The sequence below is a fragment of the Austrofundulus limnaeus genome, unplaced genomic scaffold (genome assembly GCF_001266775.1).
Source record: "Austrofundulus limnaeus strain Quisiro unplaced genomic scaffold, Austrofundulus_limnaeus-1.0 Scaffold166, whole genome shotgun sequence".
NCBI lineage: Eukaryota > Metazoa > Chordata > Actinopteri > Cyprinodontiformes > Rivulidae > Austrofundulus > Austrofundulus limnaeus.
Window position 1 is genome coordinate 290,800 of NW_013952568.1, and position 24,633 is coordinate 315,432.

The following is a 24,633-nucleotide window of genomic DNA, read 5'->3' on the forward strand; positions in this document are numbered from 1 at the left end:
AATTTTATTAAAAAAAAGTTTTGCTTTAGCATTTCAAAAGCAAAAGACTGGTTTCCTGTAAAACACAAACGTCTCACCTCACTTTTTTTTTTTCTGAGTTGTGGTTCCCTATTAAAGAGGACGAACATCCTTCACAGTGACTATTTGATCTGCAGACAGCGAAGGAGCAGAACAACTCGACATGCTGTGCAACTTCAGCAGCCCGGTGCTGGTCAGGGCGCTGCCTCCTGTGCTGATGATGGAGTTCCTCTTGGGCCTCTTTGGAAACGGGCTGGCTCTGTTCATCTTCTGCTTCCACCTGAGGCCGTGGAAGAGCAGCACGGTGCTCCTCTTCAACCTGGCCGTGACTGACTTCATGCTCACCCTGGGCCTGCCGCTCCGTGCCATCTACTACCTGTTGGGGATCCGGTGGACGTTCAGCGGCGGGCTCTGTAAGCTCTGCCTCTTCATGCTGGCCATGAATCGCAGCGGGAGCACCTTTTTCTTGATGGCCATTGCCGTGGACAGGTACATGCGAGTGGTGCACCCCCATCACCCTGTCAACTCTCTGAGTGTAACTAAAGCCACGCTGGGAGCGCTCGGACTGTGGCTGGTCACCATCTCCATGACGGTTCACGTCTTCACTCTGCAGCACGTCAACACGACCTACTGTGAGAGCTTCATGGTTGACACGGAGTCCAGAGGCAACCTGTCCTGGCACAAGTTCACGTTCCTCTTCTCCTTTTACATGCCCCTGCTCGTGATCCTCTACTGCACGTTCCACATCACTGGCCACCTGAGGAAGAGGCAGCTGGCCCAGCAGGCCAAGTTCAAGAAGGCTTTGTACTTCATCATCGTGGTGGTGGTGCTCTTCATCGTCTGCTTCCTCCCGAGCAACATAACCCTGCTGTTCGTCTGGTTCAAGATGCTCAGCTTCAAGGACTGCGCCTCTATGGAGCACATCACCGTCGTGTTCTACGTCACCATCAGTCTGACGTATCTCAACAGCGTGCTGGACCCGCTGGTTTACTACTTCTCCAGCCCGGCCTTTAAGAACATCTGCAGGAAAGCTTTGCATTTGCCTCAAGAAGAGACGGTGGAGAGCACAGAGAGGAAAACCCGAGAAACACCAACCCATTCCATCAGCCAGCTGTGATCGCAAGGAGACAGGAAKTTTCACTGCTAAAAGTCTGATCAAAAAGGAGTTTAGTTTGGTGACATATTTTTTTGTGTGTGACGCATCATTTTTCTTTGAAAGTCTTGCTAAAACTGGCTTACATGAACTCACTTTTGGTGTTTAAACTAGGAGCACAGGCGCCCTTTAACTTGTTCTCATATGAATGCACTTTCTAAATGGTTCTTTTATACATGTGGTGGTGCTGTTTGTGCATGATTTCCTTTAGTTTTATGTTGTATTAACAAATAAAAACAGTAGATTTTTTTTTTACTTTTCATCCACAGAATATAAGTCAGAGTTGTGACCCCGACTGACTGGTTGATAAAATAAACATGTTTAAGATCATCATAAACAATTGTCTTTTTTAAAAATAATTTTAGGTCATGGTTCACCATTATTGAAGATTTAAACATTTGCTTCCTATTAGAATAAACATAAGACTCCAACACTATAATCAGAAAGCAATCAGAAAACGATCTAAAAAGGTAATGAAAGTGTTACCTAGTCATTATCTTATTATTAAAATCAAAACTTGCATGATGCCAATTCATACTTTATTAACGGCTGCAGATATTTGCCTACAGTCTTGTGTCAGTGTAGAACTAACACCTAAAGCCACAAATGTTTCATGCTTTTGGTTCTCAGATGGTTTCCTTGAAAGGATACATTTAGAAAGCGGAGGGGGAAAAAAACTCTGCAAAATGCAGAAAAGCAAGGTTGCAAAAATCTCAAAGAGGCACAACTTTTAGATTCTCATGCAGAATGTTAATCAGCATTTGTCATCTTTGCACAACTTTACTGCTACTTTTACTCCAAATATGCGTTCTTTTGGGTTTGACTGCTAGTAAGTGATGTCATATTAACAGTGAAAACGCAGAACAACCCTATTGGTCTTTTTTTGTAATATGAGCCAATTTACAACAAATGTGACTTGAACTAAATTAAGTTTTTATGTAAAAATAGAAGCATTAACAGGTCAGGTAGAGGTTTAATCAGGTCTACTCTCTAATTGACCATCATGTAGGCGCTCCAGCGACTGAGTAAAAGGAACTGATCCTTTACAGATGAGACAGTTGTTAAACTGTGACCTTTAGAGTGTCTGAAACAGGATTGAACAGATGTTTCTGTCTGGTTTCACTAAAATATTTTTTAACAAGTGCATAAAAAAGCTGACATTTCCCCCTATTTATTACCTTCAACTTAACTATTTGTAAAACTAGTCAACTGACCAATAATTAAAATATTTTAAAATAGGCAGTTTTGTTATTTTCTCTTTAATACCACAGAAAGAGTCAACAACATAAAGGTTGGAACAATTTTAAAAAGTCTACACTTGAATGTTTTATTTTTCCTTCACCTTAATTGATTCTACACATTGCTTTTGACCTCTCCATAAATGCAGAACTACAGTTTGTTCTCTGAATAAATAACTACAAGACGGTTTTTGAAAGCAATGTTTTGAAAGATAAAACTCTTGCAATTAGTTCTGCATCAAAGTGTAGATCCACCCTCTTTTTGGAACCATATTCATTTAGTTTGAATAGGTGTTTCCCACAGAAATAACAATGAACCAGTTAAGGAGGAAGTAAAAAGAAAAAAAAAACTAAAATAGTGAAACAAAAAGGCACTAGCAGATGTAAGTTTTATCATTTAAAAAGCACAAAAAGTTTGTCAAAAAGTTTCAAATATTACATAAACAGGATAAATGTAGAGTGCAAACACTGCATCTCAGCTGAAGGCAGAGAGAGACAGAAGATATAAATATGACTGAAGGAACAGACCCTTCCTATCCTGATTCACCATTTTCCATTTTAAGAAACTCCTGAAACAAAAACAAAAAAATCTATTACAGGTTTTGCAAAAAACTGAAAGACAAATTGTTAATATGTTATTGAAACACCACTAAAGTTTTTTTTTAACAACAAAAACAACAACAACAACAACAACAACAACAACTTTGACTCTATACCTTCAGGGAGCTGTGAGAAATGGAGCCGTTTGGCAGCGTTTTCCCTTTTCCCTGTCGGTGCTTCAGATACTCACAAGTGAGAGAATCAGCCTCCTCCTGACTGAGGAAGGTTAAAACAAATTTTGGTAACAAAAACAAAACACACTTTTAAAGAGGTGAACCCAAAAGGTAAAACATATTTCTTAAAGACTGTTATTTTTGTAACTCCCAGGTTTGTACATAAGAGGCAGTCAGCAGTTAGGACCAAACAGCCTTGAATGACTAAATAAATAAATAAATAAAAAGCAAAACACAATATTACTATAAAAATGTATTTAAATAACCACAACATTCCCATCGTTTGGTGTTCTTTTCCCTGTGTTTTTCTTTTAATGTTTTAAACATTTAATATATTTGAGTGTATATCATCATACTGAGATAAAACTCACCAGTTGTGGCTGACCAGGTAGTCCACCAAGTCCTTGACCTGGTTGAGCTGACCCCGCCTCACAACGAGCTGCTTCAGCTGGTTGAAGTGTTTTGTTTGGATCAGCTTTTGGAGCTGTCCGTTTTGACTCATGAAGATTAATACAGTCTCCCTGATCTGAGGGTTTAATGAGAACGAAAAGATGGATAAATGAAATAAGTGAAAAATAAGGTAACAAACAAACAGAAAATCATTAAAGCAGCAAGCATCGTCTTGTGTTCATGTTGTTGCACAGTTTAAAAAAGCATGCCACAGCTGTGTGTATTCACAGAAAATAGTTTTACAACTAATATGGTAGAAACTAGGCAACAACTTTGTTTACTTCACACCATCAGGCYCTTCCAGTGAAATTTCCTGTTTAAAGGTTATTTTTCTTACAAGGGTGGAAACATGAAGGCATTAATGTTGTGTAAACAGGAAAAGATGAGTGTGACAGTGTTTGGCAGAAAATAAGAAGTCATGCTTACTGTTCCAAGAACAAAAAAGATTACAAGTCAGTTTCTTTTTTGTTCAGTTTATATTTTAGACACTTGCCAGCTGCTGTACAAAATTCAAACATCAGCTTTGTATGAATTTAGACAAAACAAAGCCTATATTTTCATGTGTGAACGGTATAAGAAGTGCCAGGAGAACTAAGATTAAAAAGACATGTTAAAGCTGCTGCCAGTGGCCTTTTATGGTCAACATGGTGACCACACCTCTGACAGTAAAGCCGATGCACAGAGAGAGAGTAAAAAGTGTCATATCCTAAAAAACTCGAAAGGACACTTGTTAAATGTTATGTTTYTGCAGTGTTTTATGTAGGCGATACGACCTTAAATTCCTGTTTTAATAACATTTTGAGCTACATTAAACGTTTTGGAAGTAAGAATAATTTGTTTCTGGGACACAAGCTTGTTGCACTAAGGCAGTTTGATTTCTGACCTGTGAGGGCACTCCAGCCAGTTCTCCTGTGTTCATAAATTCATCCACCTGCTCGAGCACGGCCACTGGGTTACAGATGGACAGAAAGGCCTGGGGACAGGGAAAAACAAAAACGTCTGAGGTTACAATAAAAACCCAGAAATAACTTCTCACATGTTCACAGCTCCTACCTTGATCTGCTGCTCCCTTTTACTGGCAGACGAGATGAGAAGCAGTGTTCCCAGGGCAAAGGCGGGAAGATTAAACTGAGCAAAGCGGTTTGCTATTCCGACCAAGTCCAAATTCAACAGGAAGGGGCACCTTTGAAGGGAGTAAAATGACAAAACTATTACAATAAAGACAAAAAAGGAGAAAAAATAATGATCCTACAGTCATATTAATGTCCTGCGTGGATTGTTGTGCCTAACATAACATGGATTGCTAAACTTTAACCTGTTTTAATAAAAAGCTAAAACAAAGATGTTCTGTTTGTATTCTTAGGCCTAAACGCAGTAAACACTGAGATACTCCTCATGTACGAAAAATCTTTCAGGGCTGACTTAAACATACTTGAGCAGGAGGACAAAGGTCTTGTAGAAGGTTGCTTGTTGATCTGGGCTCAAGGGAACTGAAGCTGTCATAAAAAAATAATAAAAATTTAAAAAGGCAAGAAATTTCAGAGTGTTTCATATAAATGACAACCAGTACAAGCGTGGGTATTATCAACAGGCTTCAGAAAGTAGTCATTTATAAATGACAGAAGATGTCTGTATCTTTGTGGTTGTGCACAAAAATAACCATGCATATGTCCCTCAGCCTGCATGGCTAAACAAACCGGACATGTCTGACTGAGATACATTTTAGAAACGTGCTCATGTTCTAATATTAATCCAATGAGTAATGCTACATTAACTTTAGGCCCACTTTCAGTAAACATACACTGTATTACAGGATATGAACTGTCTGGTTATTTTAAAAACAGGGCTTTTTATTAAAAACACGACAGTGATTAATGCGCATCCGTCAACAATTTGGCCACTTTTATGTTTAGGTTAATAGATCTTTTACCTGAAACAAAAGGTGCCAGTATCATACTCCTCCAAGTCCTGGAGAAACTAGAAATCTGAAGAAAAAAATAGTTTAAAAGAGAAAAGAACATTTAAAGTTATTGTTTGTTGTAGCTAAGCTGAGAGGTGTTATATTTTTTTTAGTCTCAACACCAGCTCCAACAGTACATCTGTTTAATATTGTGATAATGACATATGCCATTAAACTGGTCTCTTTAGTAACCAAGTGTTATTTATATTAGCAGAACATCCTTTGCATGCAGATATTTTATTTGAACCCTAGAAGCTGTAAAGAAAAAAAAAAACTGTAACATTACCTCCCACAACGCTGGTACAGCCACTATTGCTTCCAGCACCTTCTGGAGGTGGCTTATCTGCAGAAAAAAATAGAACATGCTCCTATTTCAGAACAAAAACAGACTTAGGTTACATTATCTTGAGGGTGTTTAATAGTCCACCCCTTCAATAATCATAACAGAAAAATATCTATATTCCAGAAGTGTGTTAATGACAGGAGAGTTGGTGCATCGATCCCTCACCGAGTTGAAGCCCAGCAGCTTCTGCAGCAAACTGTTCCACAGCTGAGGATCGTAGACCTGGTACTCCAGGCACAGGTCGGCCACCAGACGAACAGCCTGACACATCAAAGAGGTTTGAACTTTGCCTGTCTGTGTGTGAATGTTCTCATCTGGTGAAAGCTAAAATCAGATCAGTTGGTGGATTTGTTATAATGACTTGTTTTGGTCTGTACCTGTGGCTCATGGCTGTGGTTCTTCCACAGCCCTTTAATCAAGCCCTCTTTGGGGCTGTTGAGGAAAGACTGAACCGTGTGAGGGATGCTCAGCACTTCCAGCTGAGAAACAAAGATGTAGCACTTCAGGTAATGCCTACACGTGAACAGAAAACACAGAACATTCAAGATCCTGATTTCAAGCACAAGTGGACCATTAAAAAAGGTTTTATAGCTTCTCACCCAAGTTTGGTCCTCGGGATCTGCAACTGGGCCTCCAGCATCGCTGCGTCGGCGAGACGGACTAGACAAAGCAGAGCTCGAGTCCGATGGCAGAAGGTCAGACGAGGTCCAGATGTGCCTAGTGGCTGCAGAGGAGAAATTGAAACAACATCAGCCCATAACTGGAGAAACATGATCCTGTACTGAAGCAGATGAATAGTTTTTGAGACACACCCAGGTCTCAGCAGTCAGAAGAGGCTTCAGAAGACAGACAGCATCACCCATGGAGCTGGACTGCAGCATGTAAACCACCCTGCACACAAACATACACAGGAAACAGAAAAGAGAGGATTTTTTGCTACAAACATTTGTCTAATTATTGCAAATGCCAAATAATTTATAGATAGGCAACCAAATAAAGTAAAACATGAGCATTTTTTGTTCATAACAGGCAATAAAATATAATCATATGTCATTTATAATTTAAAAGCTCTACAGTTCTTTTTATTACAAACTGATTTTAAGAAAAATATATTCCCAAGCAAAATGCTGCACCAAGTGATCCTTACCTCTTTAGGTCTGGATCCTCCTCAATGTCAGTGGCATGGTCTTGATTGACTATTTCCTTATTTAAAGAAAATTAAATGTATGTTTTTTTCAGTAAGGAATTGACAAAATAGAACGGACTGATGAGAAAGGATGAAAAACTGATTAAATATTTAAAAATGTAAGAATAACCAACCTTGGCCACAGCTGGACCTGTTTTGCAGATCCACTTTTCTAACAGCATGTTACGAATTTTCACAAGATCCACATTAGTGATCGCAGCGATTTCCTTCACTGCAGCATGTATGTCTGAGACACAAAGAAATATGTCGCGCATCGCACAATGCCATCATAAGTTATGAAACTGAATACTGTTGTTCTAGAAAGGAGAAAATTGTCTGGCTCTGTATAAAACTAATGAATATTATGAAAAGATAATAAGAAAAACAACAATGTGCTAAGTCTTGAATTATTCCTCAGTTTTTAATATTTTGCTTCCAAGAATTTCTTGTAATCTTTAAAGTGGCTTAAATCAACCGTCCAAGCTTTTTGAAAGTTTTTATTTGGACTGGATGCTAATTTACAAATTTTCTGTCCAGTTTGTGACCACTTTTAAAAGGAATGTTTTTATTTATATTTTATAAAATCATGTATCATTAACCTACTGGTATATATGATTTGGGCATAATTTTGTTTAATTGGATCTTGAAGCTTTCTGTTATGAGTAGACTGCCACAAAAACATTTTTTTCTTCTTCTATTTCTAAAAGACATGATTTTTAGAAACTCTTCATCTGCTATAGTTTTTTTTTAGCCCTTACATTTTTCTTCTCTCCTCTAATTGTCCACTTTTTTAAAAAAATTACACTATATGCTGTCACTGTTAGGTCCAAGAACTAGACCCAAAAGAACTCAAAAAGGAAAGACTTTCAGAAAGGCTGCACTACAACTGATCAAGATAATTAAATTTAAAACATCTGTATCTTACAACCATATCAAAGTAATCCTGAATACAAACTTGATCTTATGGTGGAATGTCTCTCAGGACTGCTGTGGTAAAAATGGCTCACCGGGATAAGTTTGACCTCCTGTCTCTCTGTAACGCTGTTCCACGCTGCTGTGCTCGTACAGGGCCAAGATGAGCCTCGCTGGCATCCCGGTCAGCTTCATGTGCTCTGGGCTGTCCAGCTGACTGCTGATCAGCGTGTTCTCGGTAGCAGAATGCTGGAACTGCAGCTTCAGTTTGGACAGAAAGGACTCACCTCGGGCCCGTGAAGCCTCCTGCTTCAGAGAACCATGACAGGACAGATTAAAAAACTAATTTCTACCTCTTTAAAAGTTGATAAAGTATCTGCTAGTAAAAACAGATACACAGACCTCTTGGTTGGGCTGTTTAAGCCATGCCTCTCCAAGAGACAAACACAACTTCAGTGCGGCCGTCTTCTCAAAGCCTTTGAAAAGCAGAAAACAATTAGGTGGATGAAACAATCAGAGAAGTGCCGTTTCTAATGTGCAGCTCAAACCTGGTGGAATCTCCTGGGTTATTTTATAAGCCGTGGCTGCAGCCCACTCTGGACTCTGGATGCACTGAATGTATTTCATCATGGTCTTTGTCACCTTGAGAACCTCACTGTTGCCATGATCCTGGCCCCTTTTTCTTTGTTCCAAAATCAGAGGCTTGATTTTCTTTTCAAACACGTGTCTTGCCGCTGACATGTACAACTTGTCGAGGCTCACCTGGGAAAAAAAAAAAGGATTGAGGAGTTTAAAAAATTTATTATTCAGAGCAAGACTATATTTTTTGGGTTTGGATGCATTACCTTCATAAGTTTGCTTATTAGAAGCAGTGTGGGGAATGTCTCGTCACTCAGCTCAGGAGCTAAAAACAGATTTTATTTTATTTTTTTCCCCAAATTGACAACAGAGAAATGTGAAAACAGATTTAGTCGACCAAATCTTTAAAAACAAGTTCAACTTTCTATTTTAGATATGCAATAACGGTAATATACTGTAATTGTTTAAAGTATTGAATAAAATACTGGGACCTAAACCTAAGAATGAATATTTCTTCTAAAAACCTACCACTGCATTTATAACTGAAGGCAGTATCCTGAACTGGTAAAGCTTGAGTACACTTTTTAAATTTATTGTCATTATAGGGATTAACTCACAGATTATCTTCCAGTAATAATTGCTTTGCATGAGGAGGTGGAACGGCAGTCTGCTGTTGGACAGGGGGTCTGGCAAAAGCCCATTTTCAAGAAGATACGTGTTCTCCACGTCCGAGGGAGGAGAGACTCTCTTGTAGGACTTCAGGTGTTGAAGAAGGCCCATTGCCTGAAAACAGATTTTTTTAAAGGTGTTTAAAGTCTGAACCTTTTAGGAATTATTTAATTTAAAATGCACAAGTGCCCATTTATTTTTTACCTGACTAACAGAGAAAGAAAACACACTTTCATCTGCAGTCTGTATGATCTTGAGCACCACTTCGATTCTCTCGTAGTTGTAAGGGCTGAGCTAAATGTGAAGGGAGTTTTAAATGTTAGAAAACATCAAAAATGTCTTTTGTCCTCAACAGGAAAAGAAGCATCACAGTCAATAAATCTGGGCTGTGTCATATAAAGTTAGATTTATCTAGTTTTATCCAAAGTGACTTTTCTTGAGCTTTAAGAAAATATCAGGTTTCAATTTTTGTTCATTAATTTGTGGTTTGTTTTATTATCTCCTCATTCTGGGAGCTTTTAAAATGCAGCCCAAAAATCTGCAATCATAGCAAAGATAATAGATGCCTCTGATTAAACCTCCCCTTCAAAAAACGCATCAGGAAATAAAATAAATCATGCATATGAATATCAGAGCTGAACTACTTGGACGTATAAGAAGATTTGTTGCTATACACACTTCTACAGTTCTGTTAAAACATTACAGAAACTGCAGTATGAGCAGAAGAAAATGCACAGATGATAAAAGAAATAGACATTCCTAATCTCTTAAGAAAATATTTGATTGGCTGCTGTTATTTACACAAATATAATCTCAAGTGAGCAATTAAAAATATCTTAGCATCACAGAAATGTGCCGTTCGTACCTTGAATACGGCAGTACAGAGACTACTGGTGAGCTCGCTGATGCTGTGTAGCATCGGGATGATCTGCAGGACTCGTTCCAGTGTATCAGCACCACACATGGGCTCTTCCTGGTTAATGACAGCTTCGCCGCCTCCGTCCTCCTGGAGCAGCAGTAAGGTGGTGATATACTGGTTGATCACACGGTCACGGTTTAAACCAAAGGTGCTGCAGAGGAGACAACAGTTGGGTTTAGCAGAGCTATTTTTAATTGTAGAAAGTTTAATTTAACAGGGAGTAAGTGTCTAACCTGCAATACTGAAGAATGATATCTGGAGTGATCTTCCTGTTCTTCACCATTTCAGGGATCAGAATGCTCTTCAGCTCAGATGGTTGACGAAACACTGGCTGGATGGATATCTGAGACGAGGGTAAACATAGGACAACTGATGACATGCACCCAAATTAATGTTAAAAACCAAAACAAACACGGAGCTGAAATAAAAAAATCACAAGAGAATCCAAAAGACAAAAACCTTTACCTCTAATTTGCCGAGCTTGACTCCCCACTCTGCATCCGTGATGAGCGAGAGAAACTTTACTTGTTCCTTTGGTTCATTATACAAGCAGCAGAGGTTAGCTCCGATCCTTGCCACGGCCTTAAACAAAACCAACAGAGTGACTAATTTCTTAAAGAAACAATCAGAGATGTGAATGTGACATATTCCAAAATTTATGACTGTAAATAGTTTAACAATCCCACAAAATCTGCTTCTCTACTGAAGGATCAGCATCACATCAACCGTGTCTGTGTTTTGTTGTGCTTTACATCCCAAAAATATATTGCAACCATTCTTAAGTTGAGCATTCATTTTGCCCAGCTCTTGAGCTTTATTTTCTATCAAAACTAATACAGTGAAGAATTCTACCTACCAATATTTTGTCATAGTTTTGCCAAGTGTTGTCAATAACTTTCCACAGTAATTTGAAGACTTCTGCCTTAGAGAGGAGTGTACAAAGACCAATAGCCAGTTCACAATCAACCACCCTCCAGTTGAACACCTGAAGCCCAGAGGGACACAAAAAGATTAACTGCATTAAAGAAAAAGATACAGAAATATGAGACATTTTATGTAATAAAAGTAAACTCAGCACACTTACCTTGTTCAAAAGGCCGACAACCACAGACTTTAGGGAGGACATTGTCATTTTTCGAAGATCATTCAGGCATATGTTGTAGTTCTTAAGATTTTGTGCATCATAAAGCTGAGAAGATGTTCAGTTTAGATTATTCTTTTTATAAACTTTTTAAAAGCCGAAAACCATTGTTAATAAAAGCACTACAGTTCAAGAAACTCCACTGCAGTGGTTAGTCGTACCTGCATACTTAGTCTGACATCCATCCGATTAGAGGTGACGTGTTGCAAGCTGCTGATGTAGGTGCTGACCAAGACTCTGAGGGCCAACTCCAACTGACTGGACTCCTGTAGCATCTGCAGCATGTTGGTGAGTGATTCGAGGAGGGACTGCAGGTATTTCACATCTTCATGTGGGCCAGATGAGATACAAGAATAACTTCAGTGTTTTAAGAATGAGGGGGGGGGGGGGGGGGTGGAGTGCTTTAAATACCTACCATCTTTAAATGAGCAGTGTGACAGGCAGGAACAGTCCAGTGGAAACAGTTTGGTATCTGGAATAAAGGTAAATGCATGAAAACTGTTAGCTGCAGCCTCCATAAATAAATTAACTCCATTATGTGATGAAAAAGAACATTTTCTACCCAGAGAAATAGGCAGCAAGAAGTTGGTTATTTCGTACTGAACAGGGAGCACAGACGCTGAATCCAGCACGATGCAATCTTCATTGAAAACATCCTGAAAACTCCACTGTGAATAAGGATCTTTCTCTGCCCCCAAACCCAAATCCTGCAACATTAGACAGTTACAATTTTAACTTGTCATATTTTATCATCTTTAAAACCAAAGTAATAATAAATTGTACTTTAAAGGAGACGGCATGCTTTTAAATCCTTATTTTTCATTAAATCTTTCAATTGGGGTCTATATAAAGTTAAACCGCAATACTTTGGTCTGAATTCTTCATTCACTGAGAAGGAGGTCTTTGCAGTCACTAAGTAGGAGATTCTTATTTTGCGGGCGTAGTTGGCCCAAGACGTGATTGGTCAGATTGACGGTGGGCTTTGAAAWCGCTGGGGGCAGCGGGGAGTAGCTTGGTCGAGTCGGGCAGGAAGCAGCTGTTTTTTAAGATTGGTTTTAGTCATAACTTGAGAAAGGAAGGTGCGGGCTGCATGAAATTTGAAGTCAATAAATTATGTTTACATGTTCACAATCATTTTTATTTGAGTCGTTCTGTTTTAAACTGTACATAGACAGTCATATAAATCATTATTTTACTATTACCATTACTTCCTCTGCTAAGTTGCTCCACAAGAAGTCAATCCGACCAATTAGGGCCAACTATGCTCACAGGACAACATGCACTGCAGAGACCCCTACTTGCGTTCACCCCTTTTCTGTGGAAAGTATTATGCATTCATGTTCAGCATGCTATAGATATACATGATCGATCCACAGGCTCTCATTTGCCTTGATTTGACACCTGGTTTAGATGTTTGTGATGACAGAAGAGAAAATGAGAAATGAAGAAAATGTGGGGTTTGTAATATTAAACATTATCATCACACATAAGTTTTTCTAATATCGTGCAACCCTCAAAGCAAGCCTGAACTTAGACAAAATAAAAAAAGCGTAAAAGATAAGGTACTGACTTTGGATATGAAGCCACAGTTATCTGATAACTGACACTGATGATACACATCCATCGCTATCCGTGTGGACTTGCAGAGCTCCAGGCAGTCAAGCAGCAAATCTGTGAAATGTGTGTTTATCTTCAGAGGTTATACAATATACAGATGTTCAAAGTAACAAAAAGCAGCAAGGCTGGAGTATTAATGTGAAAAATGGTTATTTTGTAGCAGACTTATAAATTCAGTTTTAATTGGTAGGGGTGTCCCAGTCCAAATAATATCAAACAAAAACAAATATCAGATTAAATCGGCCTGCATCTAAAATCTCTACTTTAAGCACTCAGATACAAGCAGTCCATTCTAGGAGTTAGTTCCTGCATTTCTATCCAGCAGTGCTAGGATCCAGCACGCAGAGCCCACGTGCTCGCAACAACACGTGGAAGTACTTTTGATTAAAGTCCAAAAAAACGACATTGCAGCTAGGTGCAAAAGAAAACCAAACTCAACTCCCCACCCTGGCAGCTCCTCTGTGCTCCCTGCACCAGTGTTGACAGCAAGAGGCTAATCTCCACATCATGCTCAGACTGCAGAAAGTGGAAATGCGGCAGTGGGAACGGTAGCCAACAATTTCATTAAATGACTAATTATTACTAGTTGTTATTTGCTCTTGTTATTAGTGACGCTTAGTTTGTTTACACTCTTGTTTTTGTGAAGACTAAGAACAATGATTGCATTGTTTTGGGCACAGTCAGTAAAGTACAATGTGTGTTTTTTTATTTTTTAGGATCTTCTAATTTAGATTTTATTTATTTTATTCAAATGTTCTTATGTTTAAGTTTAAAATGTATGTAACCCATTGATTAATAATAAACAGGTCAGTTTTCTAATGCCTACTATTGTTCACTGTTTGACTTGATGATGAAGACTTTTCTAAGATTCCACACTATTAAATAGGCAATAAAAGTGATTCAAACTGATATAGTATGGAGTTGTTAAGGAGTATTGGGACACCCTTACTTATTGGCACATCACAACATAAACATCTGTTGAATATTACAGATGTGTCAGCTGTGAGGTTGTCTTTTACCTGAGTGGCACAAAGTAATGGCCTGACAGGCCAAACCGTGGATGACTGCTGGTAAATCCATGTCATCAGGAAGAACCATGGGGTCATCGGCCTCCAACATCTGGCATAAAGTCTTGGCAGCAGTGAACAACACCTTCCCTGTACTGCAGTTATTGTGGTGCTCATAAAGCTCACTGATGAAGAAGAAAAATATAAAAAAAACATGGTTTAATTCTGTAAATAATCTACAGTTTCAGCTTTTAACTGCGAGCCTTGTCAGTTGCACCCATCCACACATCCCAACCTGAGTATCGTCAGAGCCTTGTCCACTTTTCCCGCTCCCAGAGCCCGCAGGCCTAAATCAGACCAGAGTTCCTGTTCGGTGCGCTGCAGCTGCCGTCCGAGCCGGCGGAGTCCAGCTTCTGTCGAGATCGTCCTGCTCTTGCCATCTGGGTCATTAGACACAACTGGAGCTGACAAAGCCTTCCCGTTAGACGAATGGTGACCTCGAGTATTTTCATAAGCTGTGATGTGATGCTCCTGGATTTCTTTTCGGATGTTCGGATCCTCGTAGTTTGAGGGGGTGACRAAGACATCAAAATCCTCCTGGAGAGGAAGTCAGAGAGGCGGCGGAGTTAAACACAGTCTGAGAATTATTTGAAAGCATTGTTTAGTTGAGTCTTACTTGTAAGTGGGCGATTGCCTGGAACATGATGAGGTTGTTCTCGCACTCCATGCTTTTAACAGAATCATCTGCAAAAATACACACAATACTTAATACTTATTGATTTTAAGGTTCTTTTACTGGTTTTTGAATGTCTTAATCGTTTTGCGCCATCTTATCTGGCTGAACTGTTACTACCCTATGAACCGTCACGAACCCTAAGATCCTCTGGCACTGGACTGTTAACAGTTCCAAGAGTCAGAACACACACATACAGACAGGCTTCTTTTCAGTACTATGGCCCTCGTCTGTGGAACRGTCTGCCTACAAATGTGAGGGCTGCAGAGAGTGTTGCTATTTTTAAGAGCAGGCTTAAGACACATCTTTTTAACCGTATTCCTTGAACTGCATCTTTCCTGATCATTACATTTTTTATGATTATTTTTATTGTATTGTTGTTGCTGTTTTCTTTTTATATGGGTTTGTTTATTCTGCATAATTTTGTACAGCACCTTGAGCTGCTTATAGTATGAAGGGTGCTTTATAAATAAATAAAAACTTAGTATCGAAGTCAGAAGCATAAAGTCTTATTAACCCTAATCAATGTCAGAGTTGATTAGGGTTGATATGTTTAAAACCAATATTACATCGATTTTATTTTAATAGATTCTAAATGAACTAAATCAGTATAATCTAGTCAAACTCCAGGCAGCCAGGTGTCAATGCACAATGACTCAAGTGTCGATATGGGTTTTGGGCAAGACTCTGGACAGCAAAATACTGTTATCAGTATCAGTAGGAAGAAAAAAAAGTGAAGCAAGTAAAAAAACATATAAAGTATTTAAAAAGGGCTGCGTGAATGTGTAAGAAACACAAACACGCAGTATATAAATTAAAGAGGATTTACCATTAACACTTACTTTTTTGGATTATATGCAGATAATTTAGAGCCTCCACCATCACCTGAGCTATAACCATCTTGTGTTTCTTGTGCTGGTAAACAAATAAAATGTTGAGATAAGCAGAATTATTTAAATATGTGCATATAAAACATGTACTGAGGTCATTCAGTGAGCTTTCTGGTGAGATTATGTTAATCTTTCAGCAGTAACTCCAATTTAATAGATATGAACTATTGCTTTAATTGAACGTACTGCTGATGGGCCTAAGCTACATCAATACCAAGATACAGTATCTGATGTGCCTTCTTTATTCATTGTTCTTTATCACTTCTGATTTTTTTATTTTATATTTTGATTCAATTTAATTCAAAACTGAATTGAATCAAAATATATATATAAAAAAATCGAGATTATATCTCATCAGGAGACGCTGTTTTGTTGTTTTTCTTTAATGATAATAAAGTTTTTCAATCTTGAATTAATTAGCAAGTGCTTCCAGTATATGTTCTACCATTAAGCCTATTTATGATGTTAATAAAATAGAGTTAAAGTAAACAAGAAAGGTACCTCATAATGGTTAATTAATGATAAATAATATAAACGTGATGCTGATATGCATTTAGTACTTGTATTGAAGTCTCAAAAATAAAACTTTTTTTTTCTTTCATACAAACACAGTCATTCCCTCGTCTGACCTCTTCAGATATGTGTTGTTTGTCCTCCAGCTGCAGCCGAGCCCAACACGTGAGACGCTCGATCACACACTCTGCCTCTGCAGCCGTCAGCCTCTTCAGAACAGTCACCACCTCTTCAGTCTGAAAGCAGCAAAAGAGACTTCCTGACATCATCCCAAAAAAATGCACGCACAAAAAAATAGAACCTTTTGTGACCAATTTAACTTACCTTGCTTTGGCTCGTCAGCTGGATGAGATATAAGTAATTTATCTGGGATGTTGGCAGTTTGTACGCCTCTGCTAACGTCAGGGAGTCCTCTAAAGATGTCGGCAGGTCTAGTTTCAGGATGTGTCGAATCAGTGTCTGTTAAAGATAAATAAATGTTACTTCATGGGCATCGCCTCGTGGTAAATAAAGTCAAGTTTACCATGACTTCAGTGCTGTTGGAGAGAGTGAAATTGCGGATGCCGTATCCCCGGAGAAGTTTCCTGATCTCCATCAGATGGTAACTCTCCTTCAGGAGCTCTTGTCTAAAAACAAGAATAAAATCAGACTTCTGTTGTTAGCAGTTATCTATGATGAGAAGAGTGTGATCATACTTGGGTCCATCCATCTCTAGGTACTGCTGCACAAGTGTCTCCACCACGTTACTCCAGGGTACCACAGCTTTCTGCATGATCTCCAGCACAGCATCCACCTTCAACTACAGTACAAAYGTTACTTTATTTTTACAGTTTGTCTGGTCTTCTTTGCTACAGACAAGGTTGATTTTTTTTACTCCAATATTTGCACTTGTAGAAGTTTTTCTTTACATCTTGTGGACAAACTTACATCAGTGTCAGTCATGCAGCCGAGCACTGCCACCGCTTTGGCTTCCCATTCTGTGAAAAGTGTTGTGACGCGAGAACTGCAGCGCTCCAGCAGATCCTAGTCAGTTCCAGATTTACTATGTCAAGTTTACTTTTTATGTCTTTTCAGTAGTTCATCGTCATTTTTAGATAACATTAATATCTCAAATCAAATAAAAAAATAACAACATTTTACCTTAATGTACTGTAGCAATAATTCATCAAAAGGTATCTTGTGCTCTTTGGCATACGGCTTGATGTGGTTTTCCACTGTAGCAGCAATCAGCTCTGGAGCAGGAACTTTGTCCAGCATAAAGAACGCCACACTCCACACGCTTCTCTTTTAAACAAACACAACGATCAACATGAGTCACAGCAGAACAACGATAAGATTCATTCAAGAGAGTAATAAACAAAGCCGTGTGTGGTGAAAACGAAAAATGGCAAAACTATTTTTGCAGCACTTAAATGTCGAGTCAGTTGGTCTGATCACAAGAACTTAATAAAAAAAATGTTGTGAACCTTTTAACTTTAGACAATTTACAAATTCTGATCTGGTCCAATTTCAAGTACACTACATCACAATGAGGAGCAACAAGAGCACAATCACTGATAATAAACAAACCTTCTCAAACACTGAAAGAGAAAGCCTGCAGTTGTATTTCTGGTGGAGGTCGAGCAGCCGACGAAGACTGGAAACCAGGGATTTCAGGTTGTCCAACTCATTTGCACCATCGTTATCATCCTGTGAAAACATTATAAACAGTAGAAATACTCCACGTTTCAAACTGGTCTTTTTTGTGAAGGAAATGGAAACAGTAGTCGATCTTACTACAGATGTCATCCAGGTCCATAATGAGGGAAGTCCTAGCATCGCCAAGTTCAGCCCGTTTTGAGGCCAAGAAGCCTGGGAAAAAAATTTAATTCTTCATGACTGATTGAATTAAATAAAATAAATAAAAAGTATAAATATTACTATACAATGCTCAAATATGTCCCTTCCTACAACTAACAGTATATTTGTTATTGTGGGATATTAATGATCTTCTTTACCTTTTCAGTTAACTCCAAGTTCCTTGCCTTTTGCTCAAGCCACTTTGCCAGAATTCTCTGAGGGCACAAAAATGTTTCCTTTAAACAAATACAACACAACACAGTGAAGAAGAAACTGCATGTACAGATGAATATATCTTACCTGACCCTTTGGCAGAACTCTCCTCACAAAAGGGACAAACACGGTCTTGAACCATGGACAGAGGTCCTGGGAGGGCAGGTCCTCAGGAATGACACTGAGAATCGCTTCCAAACTGTTTTCATTAAACTCTTCAGCAATCTGCCCCTGCCAAAAAATAAAAATAAAAAACAAAACAATCAGGATACAATGACAAATCTGAACTTAGTGTGATTTTCATAAAACTGTCTGGTTTAGTCCCTTCTATTGACTTTAATGCTTAAATTATTAATAAATAAATGTTTCTGTGAACCGATTCATTTATTTAAATTACCTCATATCTGAGCCAAAGAAACTGTGCACCCTTCATGTCTCCTTCCCTTAGATGTGTCAAAACATCTCCCAGATTATCAGTGTTGTTCAGAAACTCAATCCAGGTAATTCCACTGGAGGATACAAAACAGAGTAAATATAACAGATTTTGACACAACGATTAAACTACAAGATAAAATACTAAAACAAACAAAAAGTGCTGGACAATAAAACATAGACGTTACTTAAAATTTTCCAAGCCATGGAGGTTGCAGAATGTTGCCAGCCTGGCCAAGGCCTCTTGGATTTGTAAGGAGGAGTATCGCGAGGCGACATGATTCAGCATCTTCTCTGCAGTCTCAAAGGTCGGCCAGGGAGCCTTGAGGCAGTATTCCACCACGTACTGCTCATCCTACAAACACACAACTCTGAGCATGAAGCTTCCGACTTGGAGTATTTGCTCTAAAATTGTTACCTATTTGAAAACATAAACTGAGGTGAAATAAAAGTAGCTTTTTTTGGGACTCACTGTGATTTTYATCAGGTTGGTTTTGGCCTCATCTACAAGTTCCGACCACACATCCTGTCCATATCCACCCACTGAAGCCGAGGCCAGCTGCTCCAGCACAAAGTCAAGCTTCACTTTGTAGACGAGCTGYGACAGAAAACCATCAATATTAACAGATTACCATTAAAGCCTGTCTATATTTAAATACAAAAAAAGTCATGTTTACCTCTAAATCGAGGTCAAATGTGATGGCAAACTTCTCAGCCTCTTCAAACATGTGTTTGTAAAGAAGTCTGCTAAGTCTATGACAAGAAACAAACATGGTGCAAATAAACAAGTTGCAAATTTTGGATCATGCAAAGATGTAACAAATGAAAATTAGCTACCTGTTCTCAGGTAAAGCCTCTGTGAAACATCTGACGACGACAGAAGCTACAGGTTCTCCTCGACTGCTTGAAAAGACGGTTAAAAATAAGTCCTGCTTAACAGCAAACATACACGTATTGGTGGGAAATTATTCAAATGATCTCACCTTTCTGGGTTCTCACACATCCCCTCAACCAAATAAATTGTATCCTGAAAATAAGCATAGGACACAAATGTCTAAAGTAAGAAATTTTAACTAGAAACAACACGTGCAAAAATCCATGCAATGTTTTTTATTCGGTTTGATCGTTTACCATATTTGTTTTCATCTGAAGGAGACAGGAGACGGAGGAGACATCCAGAGAATAGCAAACACTCATGGAGGGCAGAAATCTTATTTGAAGGGAGCTGATCTGAAATATAAAAATAAGTGGATCAACTTCAGAACAGAACTTTAAAGTATTCACCTGTTTTAAACATAATGTGCTGTTACCTGACTGTTTTCTTGCTTAGTCAGTGTGATCATTCTCATGCTGCCCTTGTCTTGGCTGCAATAAACAAAACAAAATAATTAAATATTTTCAGCTTTGTGTCAAAGAGGGACACTTTGTTCTTGGCACACAGATACGTACGCCACCATGGAGGCAGAGCCGCACTCGGTGGTGAGTTCAAAGTCATGAATGGTGAGATCTGGCCAGCAGTGAATCATGACGAGGAAATGAAGGTCCCAAAGGCTCAGAATGTCCTGACACAGAGGAAACATTTGCACCACAATGTTAACATTTAAATACATGCCAGACATTAAACGGCTCATAATGACACAGCTGAACTCACTTCAGAGTCCAAAATATACAACTGATTTTCCACTACGGCCATTTTCTTTACACCTGAAGAAACAGAGACAAAAAAAACAACTTTTGACTCGTCACGTTCTTGTTTCTCTACACTCACCGGCCACTTTATTAGGTACACCTGTCCAACTGCTCGTTAACACTTAATTTCTAATCAGCCAATCACATGGCGGCAACTCAGTGCATTTAGGCATGTAGACATGGTCAAGACAATCTCCTGCAGTTCAAACCGAGCATCAGTATGGGGAAGAAAGGTGATTTGAGTGCCTTTGAACGTGGCATGGTTGTTGGTGCCAGAAGGGCTGGTCTGAGTATTTCAGAAACTGCTGATCTACTGGGATTTTCACGCACAACCATCTCTAGGGTTTACAGAGAATGGTCCGAAAAAGAAAAAACATCCAGCGAGCGGCAGTCCTGTGGGCGGAAATGCCTTGTTGATGCCAGAGGTCAGAGGAGAATGGGCAGACTGGTTCGAGCTGATAGAAAGGCAACAGTGACTCAAATAACCACCCGTTACAACCAAGGTAGGCAGAAGAGCATCTCTGAACACACARYAYGTCGAACTTTGAGGCAGATGGGCTTCAGCAGCAGAAGACCACACCGGGTGCCACTCCTTTCAGCTAAGAACAGGAAACTGAGGCTACAATTTGCACAAGCTCATCGAAATTGGACAAGAGAAGATTGGAAAAACGTTGCCTGGTCTGATGAGTCTCGATTTCTGCTGCGCCATTCGGATGGTAGGATCAGAATTTGGCGTCAACAACATGAAAGCATGGATCCATCCTGCCTTGTATCAACGGTTCAGGCTGGTGGTGGTGGTGTCATGGTGTGGGGAATCTTTTCTTGGCACTCTTTGGGCCCCTTGGTACCAATTGAGCATCGTTGCAACGCCACAGCCTACCTGAGTATTGTTGCTGACCATGTCCATCCCTTTATGACCACAATGTACCCAACATCTGATGGCTACTTTCAGCAGGATAATGCGCCATGTCATAAAGCTGGAATCATCTCAGACTGGTTTCTTGAACATGACAATGAGTTCACTGTACTCAAATGGCCTCCACAGTCACCAGATCTCAATCCAATAGAGCATCTTTGGGATGTGGTGGAACGGGAGATTTGCATCATGGATGTGCAGCCGACAAATCTGCGACAACTGTGTGATGCCATCATGTCAATATGGACCAAAATCTCTGAGGAATGCTTCCAGCACCTTGTTGAATCTATGCCACGAAGAATTGAGGCAGTTCTGAAGGCAAAAGGGGGTCCAACCCGTTACTAGCGTGGTGTACCTAATAAAGTGGCCGGTGAGTGTAGTTGTCTACACACTAAAACAAAACACTATCACTTTTCTACAAATGGTCTAATTTCTGCCATGATCATTCTCAAAAACAAAAACGTTACCAGGAATCAAGCTGCTGTCAAAAGACTGAGCGAAGCACATCTTTGCCTGAAGACGATCCATCTTCCAGTGGGTCACAACGTTTTCTTCATCTCCCTAACAATTTATGAGTTGCAACAAATCATAATCAACTTTTATTTTAATTATTTTAATTTGGTTTTTACCTTTGGCTTTGTTTGCATGCAAACGTGTTACAGAGAGTTACAATTAATAAGTCAATTATAAATGATCTCTCATAGACACTAACCCCAATCATCAGGTGGGTTTCAAGGCCAAGATTGAACAGGACTGCGGTGCTGCAGCCCTCACCGTGGTAGTCCTTAGTGGAGCAAAAGTCTATTTTGATGAGACTCTGAAGCTAAATGAAGACAAAGTAAAATTATTTTCTCTTTGATTACAAACAAAAGCAGCATTTTTTACAAATGAGTGGAAAGAAAAGTGAATAACTTGCTTCTTTCAAAGAGCCCACATCCATTTTTTCTATAGCTGTAGTGGTATAGGAAACATTTAAATTAGATTAAACAACACTCCACCAAATAAAAAATGTAAGTTTTGACATAAAAGACGTTGATACCTGTCTCGATCTTAGCCAAAACAAGGTTTGAAATGTGGAAAAAGCCATCCTTTATAAGAAGGATAATGTAATACATCCCTGTTGTGATACAACAAATCATATTAAGCTAGATTAGGAACGAAAACATTAGTTTTACAAACGTGATGAAACAAAATATATACTGTATTAGGCATGGAAATTTCTTCTCATATAAGTATAACATTTTACCTGGGGATGACTTGTCCTCATCTATGATGAGATAGCGATATGTTTTCTTGTTTTCACTTGATGGTTCATCAACCAAAGCCTGAAAAAAAAAACAGCATAGTAATATTATACACAAGTCAAACATAACTGCAGCATAAAATAAACACAAAATTACACAGAGCTGATTCTGTCACAGTTTATATTTTTTAACCGAGTACATTGTAGAAACTGGAGGTAATAATAATATTTTCTGTCATCTTGTTAAAAATGTCCCTAATAATAAAGGTTAAAAAAAGCCATACCCTAGTGAGGAGGATACTCTTGTTTGGAACATAAACCAAATGAAGGTTTCCATTTCTTTCACAAACCACCAGAAAATGTCCTCCAAGGCAAACATCAATGGCATCCACATCAGTTTCTGAAAGGATTAAAATAAAACAAAACAAAAAATGTTTAAAAGGTACAGCAATTCAGTTTATTTCATTTTGACAAAACCTTTAAATCCTTAAATCGATTATCAGTATTCTGGTTCTTTATAAAATATATTTATTTACCAACCCAGACAGACTGTGGGACACGAGCCCTAGCGGAGGGCACAAGACCACTTCTATTTTTATTTCAATTAAATTTTTAGTGAGCTTAAAAAAACAAACAAAAAAATTGGATGATTATCACAAATCAGAGAAATCACCTTCAGAAACAGCATCAGTAAAAACTCCAAATACTGTGTCATTATAAAATCAGCCGTTAAGGAAGAGACTCAAAATTTCTGCTCAAACATTTGATTTTGAAACTGGTTTAACTGTATTGTTCTTTTTGAAGAGACACCCAATGGATTATTCACACTGCTACCTTCAGGCCAGAGGTATAGAAGTGCAAAATGCTGGACCTCCAACTACTTCTTCCCAAGTGCCATGAGACTCTTAAATGTTTCTGTCACTGGACTGTTACCTCTAGCAAATTTGCACCTTTTTGACTTACTTATTTGTTTTGTTTTTCAATTTGGCACACTACCTATTGGTACTATATATATATATATATAGTCTCTCCTGGCACTCATTGTGGACAGCAAAGTAAGAGTTTCACTGCTCAGGGAAACATGTCTCCAGTTGTGCATAACAATAAACACTTCCAATCCTATGAATTATTTCCTYAATTACTGTTACAAAAGCAAAGTCACATTTTGACACCAAGCCTAGGAGAAATGTTAAAGTGAAATTGTGGGAAAAAAAAGTGATGGTTTACCAAAGTGGAGCAGCAGCAGGACGGTCTGATAGCTCTCATCAAACAGGATCACTGTCTTGTCAACAACAACAATCCTCCAGTTTGAACCACCAAAAGACGACAGCCGGGGATCTGTTTCCACCTGCAACATAAATACAGCCAGGGTTTCGGTATTCTTAGCTACATGTTCATTTAATAAACTGACAACGAGAGCTGGCTGGGATTACCTGACTGGCAGAGGAGATTTTGACCAGTGTGTCCAGCTGATACAAGCTGCTTCCATTTTCCTCCTCCTTGTTAGAAACGCTGTCAAAGCGGCCCGAGCCAGTGTCCTCGTTGGTCAGGAGTTCAACGTCGCTCCACRTCGCCATGGCGTGAAGCTAGTCAGACGACAGATATATATCAGTGACTATTTTATTTTAGCTGCCAGATCGTACATTAGCTTACAAAACCGACGGTAATTACGACGTTAAAGACGACTCGAGCTAAAAATTTACAAGCCAACAAAACGCACCTGTTCGTGTAAAACCGACTGTGTTCCGTCGGATAAAATATGTACACACCGAGTGGTAAATAGGCTCTACACTTTACGGACAAAACTAAAAGAAAGCAAATCGTGAGGATCAACTCCTCAACATTAGAGCCTATTTGGCGGGTTGTTTTTGGAAAACTTTTTATCTGATACCCTGCGTTTTGTCTTCCAGGCGCAGCTTCTTTCCCGAGTTACATATAAGCCCTGCGTCTTTCGTAAAATTGACAAATAAGGCTTATATAACAGCAACATTTTTAACATAACATATATTTACTCTAAATATGACTGTGTAAACTGTGAAGTTTGTGTGGAATGTGCATAGTGTAACAATAACTTGTGCCTGACAAAACTAACGTAGGGTAAAAAACCGTAATGAACCTTTTTAAGTTGCCAGGTTTGATTGGGAATGTACATGGATAGAAAAAGAGGTATTCCAGTTTAGGGGAATTTACTTTGCTACAT

General features: G+C 38.9%; 2 protein-coding genes across 3 annotated transcripts; one reads left to right on the top strand and one right to left on the bottom strand.

Annotated features, from left to right (window-relative positions):
• On the top strand, positions 1-2,759 carry LOC106523811 (hydroxycarboxylic acid receptor 2-like). The gene has a single exon (XM_014017370.1). The coding sequence runs from the start codon at positions 182-184 to the stop codon at positions 1,133-1,135; it is 954 nt and encodes a 317-aa protein (XP_013872824.1). The 5' UTR covers positions 1-181; the 3' UTR covers positions 1,136-2,759.
• A 22-nt stretch (positions 2,760-2,781) lies between these two features.
• kntc1 (kinetochore associated 1) lies at positions 2,782-24,291 on the bottom strand. 2 transcript variants are annotated; one of them, XM_014017334.1, is made up of 62 exons: positions 24,154-24,291; positions 23,867-24,019; positions 23,661-23,781; positions 22,718-22,833; positions 22,437-22,515; positions 22,230-22,307; positions 22,107-22,141; positions 21,903-22,013; positions 21,658-21,751; positions 20,237-20,289; positions 20,035-20,147; positions 19,896-19,950; positions 19,717-19,815; positions 19,569-19,612; positions 19,423-19,485; positions 19,263-19,338; positions 19,058-19,183; positions 18,774-18,940; positions 18,551-18,662; positions 18,241-18,384; positions 18,099-18,155; positions 17,878-17,952; positions 17,671-17,790; positions 17,242-17,385; positions 17,029-17,124; positions 16,797-16,900; positions 16,625-16,727; positions 16,426-16,560; positions 16,218-16,337; positions 15,541-15,613; positions 14,642-14,709; positions 14,261-14,562; positions 13,978-14,150; positions 12,912-13,012; positions 11,904-12,048; positions 11,757-11,813; positions 11,503-11,666; positions 11,285-11,389; positions 11,057-11,185; positions 10,666-10,782; positions 10,434-10,543; positions 10,147-10,351; positions 9,486-9,575; positions 9,230-9,395; positions 8,879-8,937; positions 8,582-8,795; positions 8,436-8,509; positions 8,129-8,339; positions 7,256-7,368; positions 7,083-7,138; positions 6,748-6,826; positions 6,535-6,659; positions 6,313-6,448; positions 6,101-6,196; positions 5,879-5,935; positions 5,563-5,617; positions 5,065-5,128; positions 4,686-4,815; positions 4,516-4,605; positions 3,554-3,708; positions 3,126-3,225; positions 2,782-2,978 (listed from the first exon to the last, which is right to left on the bottom strand). In XM_014017334.1, the coding sequence occupies exons 2-62, from the start codon at positions 24,008-24,010 to the stop codon at positions 2,943-2,945; spliced, it is 6,639 nt and encodes a 2,212-aa protein (XP_013872788.1). In that variant the 5' UTR covers positions 24,011-24,019; positions 24,154-24,291; the 3' UTR covers positions 2,782-2,942. The 2 variants fall into 2 exon arrangements, with proteins under 2 accessions (XP_013872788.1, XP_013872787.1); XM_014017333.1 differs by having other exon boundaries at positions 19,423-19,488.
• Positions 24,292-24,633: the final 342 nt, after the last annotated feature.

What these genes read in the sequence shown, in the direction of transcription:
- LOC106523811 (XM_014017370.1), top strand. Translation starts at nt 182, where the DNA reads ATGCTGTGCAACTTCAGCAGCCCGGTGCTGGTCAGGGCGCTGCCTCCT.